The sequence below is a fragment of the Trifolium pratense genome, linkage group LG4 (genome assembly GCF_020283565.1).
Source record: "Trifolium pratense cultivar HEN17-A07 linkage group LG4, ARS_RC_1.1, whole genome shotgun sequence".
Classification (NCBI taxonomy): Eukaryota; Viridiplantae; Streptophyta; class Magnoliopsida; order Fabales; family Fabaceae; genus Trifolium; species Trifolium pratense.
The window spans coordinates 9,160,074-9,176,193 of record NC_060062.1 but is presented as its reverse complement, the minus strand read 5'-3'; the positions used below and the strand labels follow the sequence as shown (position 1 = coordinate 9,176,193).

The following is a 16,120-nucleotide window of genomic DNA, read 5'->3' as shown; positions in this document are numbered from 1 at the left end:
AGAGCCCTACCTCCAAAAACTCTAATAAAAACTATACAACTCCATATTACCAGAGCCCTACCTCCAAAAATCAAAGGGTTAAAATAAGCTTATAAAAAAAGGTTAAAATAAAATAAAATAAAATATAAAAAAGCTACAATGAAGAATAAAAAATAACTAATTCAATAGAATTTTATAAATACATGGACTAATTGGCATGAATTAAATTCATAGACTTTGTACCCAAAACAAATTCATTGACTACTATTAATCTACAAGATGAAAATAAATTATACAAGTACAAAAATGCTAGTAGTTTCTTAAGAATTGAATAGAAAAAGAAGCAAGAGAATTGCATTGCTTGGGAACAAATCCTCACATTATAAGAAACTTAAACATTAGCCTCTCAAACCCTCACACCACACTTCCCCCCTCATTGCTCCCTTCAGTTCAACCTAACACAAGCACCTCTAGAATCTAGATAACATTATAAAAAAAATCATACTGTATATTTGTGTAGATGAATTGCCGGGAGACTAGATTACTTACAAGCCAGATTTGTAAGAGTGAAAGTAGAGGTTTTTTGTTACATAATGTGTACACTTTCTGTTTGGTTTGGAAATATGTTTTTTGATTTCATTTTTTTGTTTTCACTTTTTTTTTATAAACTGTCCCGGTATGTTCAATCTGTTTCCTAGGTTAAAGATTTGTACATGAAACCGAGACGATGTTTTCGGTACAAAATTTTTAAACCAGAAACGGAGTGAAAACCGGGAACAGTTTTGCAATTAAGTGAAACTAGAAAATGAAAACATTAAACTTAAACCAAATATGCCCTTAGGGTTTTAAACTATTGGGAATCAAAGTCGGGTTTTGATGGATACTCGAGGCCTTGTAGAGCTGGCATCTTTCGTATATCTTCTTCTGAATAAGCAGGAATGAACCAGTATTTCTTGTCCATCCCAAAAACCTGATATCAAAGAACCAACATAAATCATAATGTAAGGGTCTCCAGAAAATTTCTGTTATGAATCATTACAATGTAAGGGTATAACATATAAGATTAGTATAGGATGCAACAAAGTAGAGTAAAAATATTTCTACTTTTTGCACAGGAACATAATATAATGGTTGTTATTTAATCCATATATCAACAATCAATATGCCAATAATATCTGGTTCTCTTCCTAGCAAAAACAGACATAAGAATTGTTTAATCAATTTTCTAAAAAAACCTAAACATATAACATGTGCATGCTGCTTTGAAAGAGGTTGGTCCCAAAATCGGAATGAGATTATGTTTACAATACAACACAAGTTTACACAAGCCATATTGTAACTAGCACATAGGGAAAACAAAGGTGGCCAATTGTGTAAAAACTAGTACATGCTGGGTAGACATGCCATTGTCTTTCCATAATTCAAATGGCACAACACAATCATGTATAAGACACTTTGGAGCCTATACCAGCACTTCAGATTGAAGGTGTATCTGATGTCTGACACCGAGTCACCGACACATGTGATTGATGACATTCAATTATTTTCATTTTATAAATTATTACTAGTGTTAATAGGTCGGTGTCAACATCGTGTGTGGTGTCCATATATGTGCTTCATAGCGCTAGAAACTACCTTAACATACACTGGCCATTTTCAGCAAAAATTCTCTACTTGGATTATTTACTATTATAGATAATCTGCAAATTATGATATCTTGAAAAGTAATAGGATAAGAGATGTATATAGATCAGAGAGAGTCCGAGTTTTGTTTCCCACGATGCATACTTAAATTATTCATCAAAAAATTTAATAGAACATCCTGTCCCCTTTAGAGCTGTAAAAAGGGCCTTAAGGGGCCGGCCCTTTAAGGGGCGGACCCACTTATTCCTGATTATTAATTTTATTTAAATTTTAAACAATTTTTCTAGTGTCGTGAACTTATTCTCGTTTTCTTCAATCAGCACTGTCCACGATCGGCACCCTAAAAAAACTGTGTTTAAAATTTAAATAAAATTAATAATCAGGAATAAGTGGGTCCGTCCCTTAAAGGGCCGGCCCCTTAAGGCCCTTTTTACAGCTCTACTTAGTCATTAGTGCATAGATTGTCAACACAAATGGAGGTTTCGGAGTGATATTATTATCAAAACCATTTATCAAATATTTTTTATAAAGGCAGCATGAAAATCAACCATACAGATTACTAAACATATAAAAATAAAGTGACATAAAACACTGTTAACATAATACAAGTACATACCTGTTCAAAATTTTTACGCCGGCCAAGGTCGTAACGCCATTTTGGAGTAGTTTTCTTCTCATATGCCTGCTCACAGCAAGGAGCAAAACAAAGATCAGTATCCACTTCACATAAGAAAAACTCCACACAACAAGGAATCACATACAAAAGTATTATATTGAAGAATACACTACACTTTTAGCAACACACTTTGGCACAGCATTTACCTCAATAACATAGGATATAGTTCATGCATAAAAAATATTTCATCAACTTTAAATTTAACTAAGGGCTTGTTTGAATTGTCTTATTTGAGCTTATCTATTGACATAAGCACTTGTGAGACAATTTGGGTTAACTTATGCAGACAGCTAATGACATGCCCATAAGGTTTTTTCAGCTTATTTCCATACGCTCTCCCGGATAGATTATGGCTTGTAAAGAAATGGCTTATACATCTGTACTCATATGAAAAGCACTTACGCTATAAGCGTTTAATTAAGCTGTTTACCCTAACAAGCCCTAAATATTGCCATTCAACGAGGAGCAAAACTGATTCTTCAGGTGAAAGTTGGATAAAGTGTAAGGAAAAAACTACTATTCTAAGTAACAAAAAAAAAAGTGTATATTTATGCAGAAGTTTACCTCAATAGTGGTCGTATTACCAGCAACCAACGATATGTGCATGATAAGAAATCCCAACACACTCAACGCGAAAGCGAGGTTCAAAACTGCAGGCAATCCAACATTGTTACAGAAACTCACAAATGAAACCAAAAGCTAGAACTGTGCATTAGAGTTCATACCAAAAGCAAGAAAAGTTGTAGCAAGAGATCCAGGTGTCCCAGGGATTTCTCCATCACTAAAGAATGCTATAAAATGTGGCAGTAAGGATGCAGTCACTAGACTCGTCTCAAGGAAAGTGTAGAACTGCACTAAGATTTAATCAGAATATCAGATCATATTAACCAAGTTAGGTATTTTTTATTGGCACCATAAATAAAACAAATAAATTTACATATCAGTGTTATAGTAAAAAGGAAAACTTTGAAGAATTAATATACGTCAAATCGTACACAAAACAATCACAACCATACTATCTTTCAAAAGTATGCAGAAAATAAAATAAAAATTGAATCACGCAAATAATAATATAAAATAGTAGACATACAAGATTATTCTACAGGAATTTGGATATGTTAAATACAATAATTGCATGTCAGAAATAAATACAATAACATTTTAAACAAGTAATAAATGAATAATAAAAAAGTAACTATAGTTGAATGTTCATACCAAGAAAAGAAGGAAATACTTGTAATTTAGTGCCCCGACACAGTTAACTACCCACACACAATGGTGGTCCATCTTCAGCACACATCGCCCACCTGATATCAAACAGAGAAGTATCAAAATTAAGTTGTCTTGTTCTCAATGTGGTGATATAAACAATGGAAATGTTTGTGTGCGAAAAACTTACAAACTGAACAATGATGGCATCGAGGTGGCTTCAGCTGGTTGCACTTCCTACAGTACCGGATCCGTTGATTGGACGGATCAGACTGAACGTTACTGAATTCTGAACCAACTAATGGATCTTCCTCTCCTATCTCCTCATCAATTGTTGGTCTCCAGTTCGGAGGTACACTTCCCGGATCGATAAAAACAACGGAAAAATAACTCCATAATAGCATAACCAACTGCATAATCAAGAGAAAAATTCCAAATCAACATATCATTTAATTCGCATACCAAAGAAACAACACCTCATTAATCACTCAAACTAATCATAAAAGTTTAACGGAAGCTGAACATTCGTATGAGCCTGTTTATATAAACTTCCTAAGAAACAATTATGGCCACGGTGTCATATTTTTCTATGTCTCACGAACGCATCACAACAGCAGCATCAATGATTGCTCACAATTTCCATAAAATCAATCCCCAAATACAATTTAAAACCATGAAGACTACTTGTCCTTTTTTGAATAAGCATCGGGACACAACGGCAGCATAAATGCAATATAAATCCATGACAACTACTTTTCGTTTTGAAGTAAATAAAGTGATATAAAAATCCACGTCTTTTTAGAATTAGCGACATCATTTGAATATTTTTATACACTAAAACTATAATTCTTGTAATGTGCAATTTAAAACATTAATGACTCTTGTCATTTTTCAAATAAACACCATCAATCAAGACATCTAACACCTCATTATTCTACTCCGCATTCAGAATCCGACAGAAAAAACTAAAATCAAATTATTTCCAGCTAATAAAAACTTTCAACAGAAAAAACATTATTCTCCAATCAATTCCAAACAAAATTCACACTTTTCATCATCATCTCCAAACTTCCAAAGTATCATAAACTGAATAAAACATCAGAAATTCATGATCCCTAAGTCACATGCTAAATTCAACTAAATTAACAAACATCCTAACCTTAACTTCTACAAACAAAATCAAAACATTAATAAACATTCACAACCCAAAAATAAAATTAATAACCAATAATTAAAAAAACATAAATAAAGATTTTGAAACTTACCAAACTATGAAACAAGATCAAGACCAAGATAGCAATAAGAGAATCAAAGCCTCCATTATACAAAGCAGGAACATAATTTGTAATAACAACAGCATAATAAGTAACACCAACAACACCAAGAACAAGAAGAATCATAATCGAACCAAGTCCTCGTAAAGCTGTGCAGAACTTGAACACGTTCCAAGCCATCGTAGCTCCAGATCTATGCATACTCAACAAAAAAAATCAACACCCACTTCGATTTCAACACAAAGTTCGTTACTTTTCGCTATTCACAATAACCCCACAAAGAAGAAAAAACAAAAAAATTAATCATCAATTTCCGAGAAAGAAACAACACATAGCGTAACACCGACAAGAATAACCTCGGAGCTAGACAATTTTTTATTGCGTAATGGGTTTGGTAAATCTAGGGTTTATTGAGAATTTTGGGAATTTTGATTTTTGAGCGTTGAAGAAAATCGAAGTGAAACACATCAGAGAGAAAATTTTCTACGGAAAATGTTGAAATGTTCTATTTATGTTTTTTTATGATCAATAAAAAAAGTGGTTTTTTATTTCTTCCTTTTTTGTTTAACTACTTTGAACTATGAGATTTTTTGTTTTGGAAATTTATTTCAACAAGGATTTTGGTGAGTGTTAAGGTGGTGATGACTATAAGTAGTGTTACTATTTTTAATTTTTTACCAAGATTTAAATTAGTTTTTTTTTTTTACTAAGATTTAGCTGTAAGATTTAAATTAGTTGGTTGTTGATTTTTTATTTACTTTTTTATGAAATAGTTATTTTGTAGGTTAATTTTGCGAGTCAGGTGAGAACGTAATGAGTTTTAATTTTTATTTGAAAGATTAAACTTTGTGTATTCTTATAGTTGGATTCAAGCTCAAAATTTATAATTATTAATTGTGGATTGATATTATATAATATCACTCCTTCAGTTTCAAAATAAGTGTTATATAGTTGGACTATATAAATTATTCACGTTGTTTATTTTGATTATATTTTTTACTAATATGTAACTACAAATGTTTTTTTTAAGCAATATAATTAAATACAAATGTTAATATATAACATGTTCAATTTACCGTTATAAAAATGTTGTTTGATTAATTGTTATTTTGTGACAGAAAGTTAAATTGTTGGCAATTATTTTATGACGGAAAGAACAATAGGTTTTTTTATAAGTTATATACTACTTAAAATTTTGTTTTTGAATAAATAATAAGGCATTCAATTTCTTAAAAAACAAAATGCTGTTGAAAAAGTATTTAATTAAGTAGTAATAAATTGGTGATGTATGATTAAAAAAAATGGTGACGTAGTATTGATTAAAAAAAAAAATCTAACAAGTAATACTATTGCCTTTGTTTTGGTCAAAAAAATCTCGAAGGTTAGTGGTTTCTCTCCCAACCCCCCTCAATTCTTTTCTACCCCTGAATTTCCGTTTTTGTCCCTGGGATACTGCGGTTTATACGAACCGAAATAAGCTGACATGCTGATAAATTTCGGTAACCACTTACCGAAATCTGGGACATTTCGGTTCGCAGGTACCGAAACAATTATTTCGGTAAACTTCTACCAAAAATGGCCTAATTCCAGCGACCAACGTACCGAAATCTAGGACATTTCGGTTCGCAGATACCGAACAAGCTGACGTTCGTTTTTTGTGTACCGAAAACGCTAATGTTCGGTTTGCAGTTACCGAAATGGTCTAATATTTGGCTTCAGTGAATACGAACCGAAGTTTTTTGGCAAAAATGTTTCAAATCGCAAGGGGCAAACTTGGATTTTTGGGGGGTAGAAAAGAATTGAGGGGGGTTGGGAGAGAAACCATCCAGTTATATAGGACTTGACATCTTCAAAGCCAAATGGAAAAAAATGATGGATGAGTTTGTCCAAATTTATGCACTACAGCTATATATGGGTGAGGGATGTGAACATAACGGAAAATGAGTCAGAGGTATATTTTATCACACAATTTTATACCATTTAAAACAATTCTCCACAATCTTCCCTCTTCGCTTCATAGAGTATTCTTCTTCCATCTTCATTTATGTGGATTCACATAGTTCTTGCGATGATCCATCAACATTAAAAAAATATTAAATTTATATTATTTTCAATCAAGCTAGTTGTAAAAATAATTCAATCATAAAACAAATAAAAAATTAAAACATTTTTATTGTGAGTCTGTTAGTTGTGACAATAATAAACATCACATAAAAATAAATTTATGTGCAGATTGTGTGAAAATATAAATAAATATCTATAACAATATATAAAAAGGATAGGTGAGTTTGAGATGGACTTTTCAATATACCTATTTTACTCTTGACTTAGTTTCACAACTTCCATTAACTAATCAATTTAAAAAAATAAAAAAATAAATTCAAATCATAAAAATGTGAGTAAGTGGCAAATGGGTTGCCTATACATGAATAATTACCAACTTAATACTACATCTATACTATATAAAAAGATAATACAAATATTTTTGGTGTCGATTTTTCATAATACCAATAATATCCTTATTTTTTTAGCAATAAAAATCTTTTATTAACAAATTCATTATAACATAAAACATTTTTTTGGACATATAGTTAGACACAGGCAGGCGCGGAACGCGCCTGTCTGGCCCGCTAGTAACATATAAAATACTTAAATATATGCATACAAGAGTTATTTTAATAAAGTGTTCGGGAATATAGTCTCCTTGGAACAGGGAATAAAATCTCATCTCCATCTTCAAATCTCTTTCGGGAATACTTTTTCCTCCATCCACATAGAGAAAAATTCTCCGTCTTTAGGTCCCTAAACGAAGCAATCCCCACGGAGATTCCCATTTACAGATCAACTTTACATCCTATATATGTGAGTGTAGCCAAATGTAAATTTCTTGGCCATTATCACCCAAACACACTTCAAAAAATTTATGAAATTTGATGCATTGGTACTTATATGACTGCATCATATAAGTCAACTACACATTGTGAATGCAAAACTACAAGACACGCATGAAGTGTAAGATAGTTCAGAGCAAACATCATATAAGTCAACTACACATTGTGAATGCAAAACTAGAAGACGTGCTTCATAGGATTTCTTAACAGATAGTCCTGAACAGTTTTGCCCAAATAGTTTGCTTGATTTATATGCATACATAACCAAGATGCAAGAATCTAGGTGTTTTTTTTTTCCCATAATCTCTAGCGTCCCCATGAAAATCCAAAAATACTCTGCTCAAGTTCTAGAATTCGAAGTGTCTTTTCGGGTTTTTGAGTTTTAGAATTCGAAATGGGGTACAAGAATCAAAATTACATCGAAAATTAAATAATTAGTATATTACAACATAAAACAAAATTAAATCAAATATTAGACGAAAAAATACACATTGCACATTGACAAGACGAAAACATTAAACAATATTACATCAAATATTAGACAAAAAAAAAAAATCAAAATCAATATAAAAAAATAATAAAATTGTGACTGAAAGGGTCAAATTGGGGTTTGTCATTGACATCTCCCTCTAAGAATTAGAGATGAGGCGACCTAGCTTTTCATTTTTTGGGATATATAAGAGTAGATGAACCTCTCTTGTTCACACCAAAAAGGTGGCAAAATAACCACCCACCACTGGGAGAGCATCATTTGTATCACAATTTTAAAGCTCAAGAGCTTTCGTTTGATAATATCATTCTAAGTCATCACAACCCAACAATCTCTCGTTGTTCAACATTCAACATAATATAATTCTCAATCATCCTCAAAGCAACGCTAAGAAAGTTATGATTGATCACAAATTTTTGGAAAGAGCCAACAAGAAGTTAGTTGCGAGAAATGAGAAGATAGTGGAGAGAATAGAGGAAAGAAGGATGAATGAAGAGCAATATTTATAGATGAGTGAAAGACAATTGATATATCCAAAATAAGGCAATACCTCTGTAGGGACCAATCAGAAAAGGTCACCAACTGAGCGTAAAATCTATTTCAGATTTTAAAATTCGAGCAACTAAAAATACATTTTAAGTTCTGAAACTCAAACGGAATATTTGTAAAATAGGGGGTGGTGGTGGTTAGTGGGAGAAAGAAGATATTCCTTTGAAGATATTTGTAAAATATAGGGGGGGCGGTGGGGGTGGGTGGGATATTCCTTTGTGGATCGTCATTTAGAGCTACCCAAATTGAACTATACAGATTGGCTAGGCTGCTAAGCTTTTTTCTTTTTTTAATTTCTTTTGGCGCTCTCCATGTTTCTCGGATGTCCTGTTAGTTTTCATTTTATCCTTTCGTTACTTAAGTAGCGGATATTATAAAATTGATAAAAAATAATGTCCGCTACTTAAGTAACTGACACACCCTATACATAAAATTTTCCAGATTTTACACATTCGAGAACTGAGTTTGCTACTTAACATTTTTCAAGTTTTTACACGTTCGATACTAATGTTCCTATAGATATTGCTACGATGTCTATCTTCACATCAACTCAAAAATCTTGAATATATATATATATAAGGAGTGTTAGTTAGTCAATTAATGATCTCAGCTCGCAAGTTAAATAGCGGAAGGAGTATTTGGTAATCTCGGGAGAGCGTGAAAAAACCTAAGGGCCAATCAGGATATTTGAAAATTTTATGCATAGGGGATGTCAGCTAGTTAAATAACAAACTCAGTTTGCCGTTAAATAGCCAAAAAAGTATTTGGATAATTTTAGGAACGCGCGAGAAAACCTAAAAACACGAAAATCTCTTCTTTTTTTTCTTTTTCGAAACTAGGCTACTAAGCCTTGATTTTACCAAACTGATGAGGCCGAAGGGTTTGAGCCCTTGGTTGTACCTATTTTTGAATCCAAAATTAATTTTTTGACAGTGAAATACAAAATTATTGTATAAAAAATACTCCACAAATTTGCTCTAAAAAAAAGTCCACAAATTTAATACTATTTACTGCAGCATTTTCATTTTTCTTTATCAATCACTTCAAATTTAAAGAATTGACACATAATCTACCAAAAAAAAATATATATATTGGCACATATCTATGCCTAAGCTCATTTTTTTTTTGAAACATGATATTTTATATAATATAATATAATACTAATAAGTCTTTAATAATTGTCCATCTTGTATTGAACCTACTATTTTAAATGAAATGAACTAAGTTGGTTTATGTCAAAAATAAAATACTAATGTAAAATACATTTTTATAGCATGTTTCTTAATTGATAGTAAATATTGAATATTGAACTAAGTTGGTACGGCAAATATTATGTTTTTATGTACTATTCTTATTAATTACTATCTATCATTTTAAGGTTTTTTTGTTTTGTAAACTAAAGATATCTTCCGCGGTCAATTGCAGAGACTAATTTTCTCGAGGGAAACAAACTAAAATTCATTTAACGGTTCCTAAAACCATACGCACCAGCCAGGACTCGATATTTTATTTTGAAACTTTATATGTATACTTTATATTTATATATAAGATAACAAAATAAAATTCCTATATATATCGTCGTTTCAAGCGTATCTATTTTTACAATTGCTTTTCTAATACTTTATTTATTTCAGCTAAATGATAGTAGATTATGAAGATTGAAGACTCTTTTGTCCAAAAAAACATATAATTTTAATTCGGTTGGATGGAAATCCTTGGTTAATTAATCGTGATAATTTGTTAAACTCCTTACAAAAGACTTAGCTTATAATTATTTCCCTTTTTGATTTGATGGTGGCATTATCATTAAATAAAGTTATTACAAATTTTCAGACGTATATATCTATCTCACTTATTTTATGAATTTTAGACGTTTATCTTACCTTGAAAAATAATATCTTCTCGACTTTTGACAATAGAGACAAAAAATAAATCGTTAGTTGAAATTTTAACCGCTTGGTTTTTTTCTTTTTTTAATTTGTGGTCAAGACCACTTGGATATTTTTAATTATAGAACATATAGTACTATTTATTTTAGGATGGATTGTCGGGAGAACTCGAGTTCGATTTCTGGCAGGAATAATTTATTGCAAGACTTTTTTAACTTTGTAACCGAACTTTGAATTATTGGAGTACGCTTTTCTGAAAACCAGATGACTAATGCCAAAAGTAAAATAAATAAATAGTTGGTCTATAGCTCAAAATGAAGTGATTCAACTCTCGTTGTTGGTGTGAAAATTTCTTTAGTTATTGGTCGAGTCTTTTAGCTTCAAGATTTGTTATAACTCTACAAATCTTATGAATCCAACTCATATATGAACTTTTTTTCAATAAAATAATTAAATTAAAACATGTCAGCATATTCAATGAAAAATATTACTCCATTCCATCCGTTTCTGTTAAGAATATAGATTCTTAGTTAATCAATTAGAGTTAGTTGATAGGTTACCAAATGGTTAGGAGATTAGAAAGTTAGTTAGACAGTTAGTTAGTTAGACAGTTAAGTTTATTTTTTTATCTTACTTTAGATATTGTTGGATTCTGATGGAGTGTACTTCTAATACTTCTTTGTTGTTCAGAACCTTCTCTTATACTATTTTTGCTTTTTGTATTAATATATAATATATTTGCCATTAAAAAAATATAAACATAATGTACTAAAAATAAATAAATAAACATAATGTGTACTACAAGTGATGGATATATTTTACTTACATGCTGGTCGAATTATTTCTAAACATAAATGCAATTTAAATATAATAAATTAAAAAAAGAATGTGAAATTTTTTTTTTGAAAAGACCAAAATGAGATATATATATATACCAAAAAGTCTTCTCAGCACAAGACGTACAAAGAAAGACTAAAGTAAGTTACAACCAAAATCAAAAGAAAACCAAAAGAAATTATACAAGGCCCAAACAAAGCATAGGACTAGACCACCAACTATGGCAGTTTAAAGCTAAAGTACTACTCGTTGCTTTCAACCACCTAAATGAAAAAGTCTTGATCTTGTCCAACATATGAAGTAAAGAATTCGCCGAGCCTCTAAACAATCGATGGTTTCTTTCGGTCCACACAACCCACACACAAGCAAGCCATATGAGTTGCATAAAAGAATGTCGTGCTCGAAGACCACCCGCTGAACCAGTGAACTGAACGAAATGATCTGAAAGCGTCTGAGCAGTCACCAAAGACGAGCCAATCCAAGAGCTAACAAGAGACCAGAGAGCACCAAAAGTACTGCAGGAGAGAAACAAGTGCTGAGCTGACTCAACCTCCTCGCAACCAGAAACACATAGATGATCCACCAAAAGAATGTGAAAATTGATTAATTAAATCTAAACCTTTTCAAATTATTATGTTTAAGTCAACTAGTGATTAGAATTTTTTTTTAAAGTGAATAAGTAGATACTCAATTCCTACATATTATATAAAATATTCCTAGCAAGTGACCTATACTATGCTCACATGAACCTTTTAATTATTTATTTTTTACTTTCACCACCAGTTTAATCTGATTCGGGGTCAGTTTAATTATATAAAATATTCCTCCCGATTGTAAACAACTAACTATTGGTTGACCTTTTAATTATATTAATTAGCCTAATAATTAAGGGCATTCAATTGAACTTGTACATGTATAAATATTTCCACCTACACAAGAATATGATAAAAGAGACAGAATTTGAAAGAGGAAGAAAGAAATGGCAGATGATAAAGGTACAGTTTGTGTGACAGGAGCAACAGGGTATGTAGCATCATGGCTGATTATGAGGCTTCTTCAACATGGTTATTCAGTTCATGCCACCATTAGATCACACCATGATAAAGGTACGTATATACATATATATATAACATTTTTTTTATTGAAAATAAAATAAAATAATATATAACATATTCTACTCATTCTTTTCTTTGATTGGTGATGAGACCTTAAAGTTAAGGGAGACTTTAGGAGATAATATTAGTTAGTTATCAAAATTGAGTTGAAGTCATAAAATTAGTGAATTATGAAAGAGTTAATGTTTTTGGGATCTTTATAAGGATTTGGAGTTGAGAGAGGAAAGGGTTTGAGGAGAAAAGGAAGTGATATATATGAGAAATTTTTATATTATGATTACAATTTTTAATTTAGGAAACTTAAAAAGAATTCGGACTTTGAATGATTTTAGAGAATTTAAAAAAAAAAATCTCCAAATTTTAAAAGTATCGGTTACATTTATATTGTCTCTCAAAATAGATGAAAGATTTTTATCTTTTTTTTATTTTTTTTTTTATTTTCATCTCTTTTCCTTCTTTCGGACGTAGAATCCCTTCTCCCTACCTTCTTTCTTAAAACTTTAATTCCAATTTGAAAAACTCAAAAAATGATTCAAGAGTTTGAATAGATATAAATTGATTTGAAAATTTCTTTAAATTTTGTTCATCTTGCATATTTTAGTTATAAGTTTTCTCACTCAAAAACACTTCAAAGTGTTTGCCCATTGACCTTCATACAGCGCGCAAAATCATTTTTTTTTATTAAATTCTCAAACAAAAAGTCTAAATAATTAAGTTGGGCCAAATCCCTAAAAAAAACTAGTTTCTCTAACTTTATGCTAGGGTGGCCCTACAACAAATTAAGTATACTAATTTATTTTTATTAATTCTTACCGTAATTTGTATTCATACATGTGGAGTCCAAATTATTATTCTTTTTTTATAAGAAGAATGTTGAAATTATGTAAACTTACGAATATTATTACTACCCATATAATTTTAAGCAAGTTTAAATTTGTGGTGATCATGTACTTATAATTAATTGTTTTGCGATCTTTGATATTATAAAAGATTATAACTAATTTTACGCGCGAAAATTGTAACCTATGCAAAAACTAGATTTAACGTCGATTTTTTTGAACTTTTAACAGAAAAGAAAGACTTGAGCTATCTCACAAACTTACAAGAAGCAACAAAGAAGCTAAAAATCTTCCATGCTGACCTTGATGATTCAACTAGTTTTGAAAAAGCAATACAAGGATGTATTGGAGTTTTCCATCTAGCACATCCTATGGATGTACAAAACCAAGAGCCAGAAGAAAAAGTGACAAAAAGAGCAATGGAAGGAACACTAGGAATTTTAAAAGCATGTTCAGAATCAAGGACAGTGAAAAAATTGGTTTATACTTCTAGTTTGACCACAATTATGTTCAATGATAAGAATCTTGATGTGGTGGATGAAGATAATTGGAGTGATATTGAGGTATGTAAAAGTAGTAACCTTGTTGGATCATCTTATATGGTGTCTAAAATTTTGACTGAAAAAAGTGTTTTAGAGTTTGGAAAAGTGAATGGATTGGAAGTTGTTAGTTTGGTTCTTCCTTTGGTTGTTGGACCATTTATTTGTCCTATGATACCTTCATCTGTTTATTTAGCTCTAGCCATGATCTTTGGTATGTATTTCATTCTCTCTCTCCCTCTCTCTCTTCATATAATATATACTTTTTTCTAACCTAAAAGTTTGATAAAAAGAAAGTTGATAATTTTGATCTTCCATCTCGCAGAGACTCTGTCCCCGAACATTTTATCAAAATAACATTTATATACACTATATTTATTTATACTTTGACATAATGCATGCATAAATTTGTTTTTATGTGATGTTTATTATTGTCAAAACTCATAATGTCTTAATTTTTTATTTGTTTTATGATTTTTTTTACAACTAGTTTGATTGAAAATAATAAAAATTTAATATTTTTGAAGAATACTCTCCAAAGCGGAGAATGAGAACATGGATGGAGATCATTTTAAATAGTGAAGAATTGTATGATAAAATACTTTCTGCTCATTCCCCATCCTGTTTACATCTCTGTCCGACCAAAATGTAGTTAACAACATTAGAGTTGTATTTATAATGATAGATCATTTAAGCTTTTTAATAAAAGAAAATGAAACATGATAATTTGAGAAACAAATATGACATCAAATTTTTAAAACAATTTTAAATGATTTAGATTGTTCAAATATATGGTTAAATATTTGTGATGCATGCATCATGGCTAACACATTGTTCATCAACAAGTGAAACTGAGATGTAATTTTCATGTGTTTGTTTTGTTTATTTAGGAGACGAGAAACGATACGAGTATCTCACCAACTCATACATGGTGCATACAGATGATGCCACAAGTGCCCTTATATTTCTTTTTGAATGTGACAATGCTAATGAAAGGTTTATTTGTTCCTCTGACCAAATATCATTCTATCAATTGTATGAATTGCTTCATCAAAGATATCCACAGTTTCACATTACAATACCAAAGTAAGTTCAATATTTTTTAGTAAATCACTAATTCATAACATGAAATTGAAAAACACTAACCACATTTTACCAATAATTAGTGGTCTAACGGTGATTGGCGTTGAACTTAGCAGGGATGATCACAGTTCGATCTCCCGCAACTGCGATTGGGAAGGGTCTGAAGCTAGAACTGACCCTCGAACCAGATTAGACGGTCCAATGAGGCGGATACTAATGATGAAGAAAATAAAATAAAAAAGAACCACATTTTAAAAACTGTTGTCTAATTCTGTACTGTTGGTACGGTACTACTGAAAGAAAAAAAAAGCGATTGTCTAAAATCTAAAATGTTGAAGTCATCGATAATGTGGATAATTTTTTTTTTTGTTGATAGGCGAAATAATGTGAGTAAATTTAATACTTAAAAACATGTGACGATGAGTAATGTGGTTGAAATTTTTTAATGACTAAATGGTTGATTCACCTTTTTATTTTTTACATATTGTTTATTTTATAATTATATATTAAAGAAAAGATTCAATATATCTATTTTTGGCAATTATTTTGCAGTTCAATGGAGACAAAAAATGATGATGCAAAGTTCACTGAGTTATCATCAAGAAAGCTTTTGGATAGTGGGTTCAAGTTTAAGTATGGTGTCAATGATATGTATGATGCAGCTATTCAGTGCTGCAAAGAGAAGGGCATTCTTTAGTAAGGATCATGAAATTTATCATGAACTAATTAAAGAATGAGATATACAACGTGTGAGTTTAGTCAATAAAAATTAGAAAATGTGTATAGATTAAGATATTATTATTTTTGGATATCTTTAATATTTTTATTTGATAGTTTGAGTATCTTCTTGATATATTCGTGTAATTTGATGTGAGTTTTTTTTTTTTAATTTAATGTTTTTATTTTCATAAAAAAAAATGTTTTTATTCTAATTCTAGATTATTTACTCTATGGATTGTATTAAAAAAAAAAAGACTACACCACCAATATTATTTTATCCAAAACAGATTAGGGGGTTTGACCAAAGAAAAAACAAAAACTAGTTTAGGAAGTTTGATTAGGGTTTGATGCCATTTAAAAATGGAAATGGAATCAGATAAAAAATT

General features: G+C 30.6%; 2 protein-coding genes across 2 annotated transcripts; one reads left to right on the top strand and one right to left on the bottom strand.

Annotated features, from left to right (window-relative positions):
- Positions 1-311: 311 nt before the first annotated feature.
- On the bottom strand, positions 312-5,407 carry LOC123920221 (probable protein S-acyltransferase 14). The gene is made up of 7 exons (XM_045972429.1): positions 4,774-5,407; positions 3,699-3,918; positions 3,515-3,606; positions 3,025-3,148; positions 2,864-2,949; positions 2,240-2,305; positions 312-949 (listed from the first exon to the last, which is right to left on the bottom strand). The coding sequence occupies exons 1-7, from the start codon at positions 4,981-4,983 to the stop codon at positions 830-832; spliced, it is 918 nt and encodes a 305-aa protein (XP_045828385.1). The 5' UTR covers positions 4,984-5,407; the 3' UTR covers positions 312-829.
- Positions 5,408-12,398: 6,991 nt separating this feature from the next.
- Positions 12,399-15,781, top strand: LOC123920220 (vestitone reductase-like). Its single transcript, XM_045972428.1, has 4 exons — positions 12,399-12,544; positions 13,624-14,145; positions 14,822-15,017; positions 15,567-15,781. The coding sequence occupies exons 1-4, from the start codon at positions 12,418-12,420 to the stop codon at positions 15,709-15,711; spliced, it is 990 nt and encodes a 329-aa protein (XP_045828384.1). The 5' UTR covers positions 12,399-12,417; the 3' UTR covers positions 15,712-15,781.
- Positions 15,782-16,120: the final 339 nt, after the last annotated feature.

What these genes read in the sequence shown, in the direction of transcription:
- LOC123920221 (XM_045972429.1), bottom strand. Translation starts at nt 4,983, where the DNA reads ATGCATAGATCTGGAGCTACGATGGCTTGGAACGTGTTCAAGTTCTGC. An exon ending in TACAACTTTTCTTGCTTTTG is followed by an intron (nt 2,950 to 3,024) that starts GTATGAACTCTA and finishes GATTGCCTGCAG; the next exon opens with TTTTGAACCTCGCTTTCGCG. An exon ending in GTAATACGACCACTATTGAG is followed by an intron (nt 2,306 to 2,863) that starts GTAAACTTCTGC and finishes TGCTGTGAGCAG; the next exon opens with GCATATGAGAAGAAAACTAC.
- LOC123920220 (XM_045972428.1), top strand. Translation starts at nt 12,418, where the DNA reads ATGGCAGATGATAAAGGTACAGTTTGTGTGACAGGAGCAACAGGGTAT. An exon ending in TAGATCACACCATGATAAAG is followed by an intron (nt 12,545 to 13,623) that starts GTACGTATATAC and finishes AACTTTTAACAG; the next exon opens with AAAAGAAAGACTTGAGCTAT. An exon ending in TTTCACATTACAATACCAAA is followed by an intron (nt 15,018 to 15,566) that starts GTAAGTTCAATA and finishes ATTATTTTGCAG; the next exon opens with TTCAATGGAGACAAAAAATG.